At 57.7% G+C, this 5496-nt stretch overlaps 1 protein-coding gene across 2 annotated transcripts in view; it reads right to left on the reverse strand.

Annotated features, from left to right (window-relative positions):
* The window catches only part of Tmprss2 (transmembrane protease, serine 2), a 23824-nt gene that overhangs the window by 6581 nt on the left and 11747 nt on the right, over window positions 1–5496 (reverse strand). For both annotated transcript variants that reach the window (XM_013027332.1, XM_013027333.1), the window contains 2 exons: window positions 3984–4094; window positions 1379–1422 (listed from right to left, as the gene is read on the reverse strand). In XM_013027332.1, coding sequence (XP_012882786.1) covers window positions 1379–1422; window positions 3984–4094 — 155 coding nt within the window. The remainder of the gene's footprint in view (window positions 1–1378; window positions 1423–3983; window positions 4095–5496) is intronic.

Here is a 5496-nt window from a genome sequence, read left to right on the forward strand (position 1 = left end):
AGGAGGGAGGGGAGAGGAGGGCAGGAGGGAGGAGAGAGGAGGGCAGGAGGGAGGAGCGATGGGAGAGCAGGGAAGGTGGGAGGGGAGAGGAGGGGAGAGGAGGGCAGGAGGGAGGAGGGATGGGAGAGCAGGGAAGGAGGGAGGGGAGAGGAGGGGAGAACAGGGCAGGAGGGAGGGGCGAGGAGGGGAGAGGAGGGCAGGAGGGAGGAGGGATGGGAGAGCAGGGAAGGAGGGAGGGGAGAGGAGGGGAGAACAGGGCAGAAGGGAGGGGAGAACAGGGCAGGAGGGAGGGGCGGGGAGGGCAGGAGGGGGAGGGAGAAAGGGAGAGGAGGGCAGGATGGAGGGGAGAGGGGGGAGGGGAGAGGGAGAGGAGGGCCTGGCCAGGTGGCGCCAGTGTTCTATCCTGGAGCACAGTCCTGAGCCCCCAGAGGAAGGCAGGGACTGCGGCCTTGGTCCCAGCTCAGCCGGGGCAGGAGCAGGCAGGGGCCACAGCTCTTGGGAGGGGACTAGGGAGGCTTCGCTGGCATGAGCCAGTTCCCTAAGGGGGGCTCCAGAGAGCAGGAATGGGGCATGGGGGCCCCTGGCGCCCTGGGGCGGCCCAGGCTGCGTCTGTCATGGGGCCTCTGGGCGAGCACCTGCCCCCTGGAGCACTGTCTGTCTAGGACACGGGCAGGGCTGCGGTGACCTTTGGTGGGTCCCTGCTTACCTACCGGGGATACTCCCGTCCCCTGGGGCAGACAAAGGCCACAGGATAGCTACTTGGGACCTGCAGAGACTGGGCTGCAGGAAGCCGCAGTGTGCTAGTCTCTGCCCTTTCCATGCGAGATGAGCCCCCAGGTCTGCTGGCCTGACAGCCCACTCGGCCACACTTATAGACAGTTGTGGGACCAGAGACTCAGAGATGGGGTTCCCCAATGTCAGCCGCTGTGCTAGCTTCCCTGGGGAGGAGCAAAGAGCACACCTGGACTCTGAGCTCTCTTTCCTGGGGGGCGGGGGAGGGTCCTGGTAGCTACTGACTGCTATGTGGTCGTTCATGTCACAGCTCTGTAGCTGGGGACAACCTCCCCACACACACACAGATCTTGGGGTTCCCTCCCTGCTCTTTCACTTCCTGAGAAGGAACCCTCCTGGTTAGACCTCCAGCTCAGGGTGGCACAATGCATAGGGCCCATGGGTTTCCCTGAGCTTCCAGCCTCCAGGGGAAGCTGAGGCACTCAAAGAAAACCCAAATGGAGCTCCTGGCAGGGAGCAACGGCCTTCAGGGAGATCTCTGCCTGTCCCCCCTGTGTCCTGCCCTGGCCACCTACCCAGATTCCCAGGGGAGCCCTTGTCTGGAGCCATGCGGTGGGAACACCAGGGGGAGGCCGGAAGCCCTCACCTATGCACCGCAGGGAGACCACCATCCGCGAGGAGCAGCTGTCGCTGGAAAGGAAGAGCGAGGAGGCTGGTCACCGGTCGGCGAAGAGACAAAGAGGCGCCTGGGAGGGGGGAAGGTGAGGCGGACAGTGCCAGAGACCGCACCCCGAGCCCCAGCACCAGGTTCAAATCCCAGCTCTGTGGTCTTGAGCAAGTTACATAACCTTATCTCTTCCTGCTTCCCCTTTGGGTAAATATGCTCATGATGCAGTTGACCAGCCCAAATCTGACCTTCCCGAGCACTGCAACCGTGAAGCCACAGGCGGAGCAGCATGTCTGACCCCAGCCGGAAGGTGGCGATGCACATGCTTGTTTGTCTGAACTCCTCTGACGTTACCTGCCGGCTTTGTGCACAAGGCGACCCAACACACAGGCGAGCCTCGTGCTGGACTTGCTCCAGCGGCCGCTGTCTCACTGTGCGTGTTCAAAGAACACCCGAAACTGGCACCACGCCCCAGTCCCAAGCATCTCAGACCCCACGCGGCTCCGCCATGGCCCCGCTCACGGGCATCGTCTTCGTTCCATCTCATAAGTTAAAACCACCCTCTCAGCTGGGCAGGGTGGGACACAAGCACCCCGGAGGCTTGAAGCAGGAGGATCAAAAGTTGGAGGACCGCCTCAGCCACACAGAAAGGAGGTCCCCCTCAGCTGCACAGAAAAACTACATCTCGAATCACGACCCCTCCCCACACACACAGAGGCAAATTATCCGCAAATACAAGGGAATGGTTTGGAAAGTTCTGCTTTTGGTGTGTAGTCTCGGAGGCAAGAAGACACAGCATAACGTATTTTGCCTGGGAAGAAAAAGTTGAGTCATTCGCTTGGGCCTGGAACTCCCCAGGTTATGAGTGAAACAGCAGTAAAGGGTGTGCTGTGATCTGTAGCGGAGCCCTCAACACAGAGACCCGAGGCCCAGAATCCATGGACCACCAGCCGTGAGCTCTGCCGCACTAGACCAGGACAGGAATGGAGGCAGAGCACACGAGCCCCCGAGGGCCACCACCACCTCTAAACAACTCAACAGGCCTCACCTACCTACCAAACAACATGGCCATCTGCAAAATAATCTGCTGAGTCTTCACCAATCACAGCTTCAGCTGGCTCCATTCTTAGAACAACAAAAACCCAAGGCAGCCAATCACAAAATCCCCTCACCTGAGTGTCCAATGGAAGCAAAGCCCTGCCCTTAGGACCCTCCCACATCACCCACACAAACCTGGGTCCTACGAGAAGACCTAGGACTTCCTGAAGCCTCTCCCTGGGGTGCCCAGCCCCCAGCCTGGCATCGAAGTAACTACAGGGTGCTGGAGGGGGATGGGTCATTCAAAAGCACTTTCCTGTGGAGGAGCACAATGCCTAAGAGTCCTGAGACTCTCAGGGCCCAGCCCCCCACATCCTCATCAGCTGGGAAGCGCAGCCCCGCCGGGGGCTGTGCCTGGCAGGAAAGGGCCACTCAGACTCCCACCCACCCCCACGCCGCGCAGACAGCCGTGACATTCTAGACAATGACCTTCTCTTCTTCCCTGAAAGCTACCTGCCACCTTGGGAGTTGTTCCTGAGGCTCTGGCCAAGGCTAGCAGCCTGCTCTGCCCGCCCCCCCCCAGCCTGGCTCCCGTCCTGACTCCCCGATTTTGTCTGGGCTGTCCCTGTGAAGGACAAAGAGCCACTCAGCTGACATAAAGGGCCCATGACTGAGGTTCACCTGCTGGCTGGCTGGCACACCTGGGCAGCCCTGGGCATCCATCGGCCGCACCCCCCCAGTCCCAAGTGCGGAAGTCAAAGCCCCAGATACCTCAACCAGAGACACCAGGCCTGCGAACACACTCCCTCCCCACTGGGAGAGGGGGGCCCTGTATCAGAGCTCGGCTCCTGGGACCCGGAAGGAGGAAGGCTTGTGTGAGAAGAGGAAGAGATGCACAGCTTTCAGATCAAAATCACTGGAGAAGAATAACCACCCTGCACGCCTTTAAACAGGTGTAAACAAGAGGGGCAGTCCCCGCCCCCCCATCAGTCATGTGGCCCGTGACTTGAATTCATGCCCAGCCACTGGACACACTGTGCCCTTCCTGGTCACAAATCAGCTTCCAGGCTCAGGGATGTCTGACTAGCTGATCTAGCCATTCATGCCCAAGGCGGGATGCAGCCTAGGGTCCTTGCCAGAGCCTGGACTGGGCTGTGATGTTTGGATCCTCTATCTCCCCAAAACACGAGCCAAAGAAAACCTCTTTTCCCTATAAAGTAGTCTGCCTCCAACATTTCATTACATTAACAGACAGCCTGGCCCAAGAGGGCTCTTCTAGTGTCTGGAGAATGAAAAAGCATAAAGCCAAGCCTCCGTTTTACAAGGTTACAAATTACCAAAGGTCACAGATGAAATGATCGATAAACCTCGGCCTCTTCCTGAGGACGCCAGGCCTGGCTAGATGCTCATCTCCACCAGCACCAAACACACCCCAAGCCAGCACATGGGTTCTGGAGCTCAGCAAAGGACAGAGGCCTGGGGGCAGGATCTCCTGGTTCTTTGCATTATGGAATTCTGCCCCAGGGACAGAAGATCAGCAGGGTACCTGTGGTAGAGTCTCTTGTAGAGGTCGATGTTGCCCGCACTTATGTTCAGCTTCATGAAGCTCGTGGCGCCGCTGTCATCCTGTACCCCTTGGCTAGAATAAAAACTGCTCCTAAAAGACAGGAGATCAGGATTCAGAGCATGGTTCACATGCAAGCACTCACGAACCCTACGCCAAGTCATCAAAACCCCTCTCCGGTGATGTCCAGAATAAGAAGGATCATGTGAGCATTCTGGAAGACAAACTACAAATTCTCACCAAGCATCCTTGTCTTATAACCTTTGCTATAATCCAGTAATCTTGAGGGGTGAAGTAAAAGTCCTCTATCCATCCTGCTTCTGATCCAGCGTGGTTAACACGAAGATAAGAAACAGGCTGCATGAGCACACTTCATTGAACCATACGTGCGGCTGTGAAAATGTCCCTATCGGGCTGGCATGGGGCACTTGCTGTAAGATTTTAGGGGTAGAACTCCTCAGCAGACCCCTGGCGAGAGTGTGAGACCCTCCTTGAAAACTTATCAAAAGCAACAAGGACTGGGAGTGTGGTTTGAGAGCCGGGCTGTCTGCTTAGCAGGGTGCGAGGCCCCGTACCCCCCAGACTACACACACGACGCCCCCAGGCTCCCAGGCTGCACGGGACGCTGCTGGGTGGTGGAATTGGGCCATCAAAGGCTGGCATTTTGAAGCTTCTCACTAGCTAGGATGCCAACTTTCTCATCCAATAGTAATTCACCTTGAAAACTGCCACCCCCCGAGCACCCTAAAACCACAGAGACCCACACGGAGACACCCCAAAGGAGACAGGCAATCTATCCCACAGCCCCCTCCCCCAGGCACAGGGCGCAGCCAGGGCCCTCCCCTCCTCCCCTCCTCCACAGGGCGATAGCATCCATGTCCCCAATCGAGAGCAATAAGAGGTGGGAGGGAGACCTTTAGGAAGCGGCTGGGTCCGGCACTCTATCCTCTGTGGATTAATGCCATTCTCTAAGGGGTGGGTTCTCTTAAAAGCAGGTTGTGACAAAGCAGATCCAGCTTCCTTTGTCCCTCCTGCTCATTTGCTTTCCTGCTTCTCTGCCCTGAGCTGAAGCTACACAAGGCCTTTGTCAGATCCCAGCACCATGCACCTAATCTTGCCAGCCTCCCGAGCCAAAACAAACCCGAGTTCTTTACACGTGTTCCGGTCTCAGGGGTTCGCTACAGCTACAGAACACCGACCAGAGCTCAGGGGAGCGCTGCACGGACTGGCCACAGATAACTTCCCCTGGCCACGGTGTGCAGGAGGGAATGTCTGCTTTTTGTGTGTTGGGTTGGTTTCTGGTGGTGCTGGGGTTTGAACTCAGGGCCTCTCACTTGGGGAGTAAGTAGACTATCGCTGGAGCCACACTGCTTCCAGTCCTATTGCTTTTAGTTGATTTTTTCAGACAGGGTCTCACCCTTTTGCCCAGAGCCACGCAGCGGGGGTGACAGTGTGAACTGGCACGCCTGGCCCTACGAATTTCTTTTTTTTTTTT

Source organism: Dipodomys ordii, unplaced genomic scaffold, assembly GCF_000151885.1.
Source record: "Dipodomys ordii isolate 6190 unplaced genomic scaffold, Dord_2.0 Scaffold103, whole genome shotgun sequence".
Lineage (NCBI taxonomy): Eukaryota > Metazoa > Chordata > Mammalia > Rodentia > Heteromyidae > Dipodomys > Dipodomys ordii.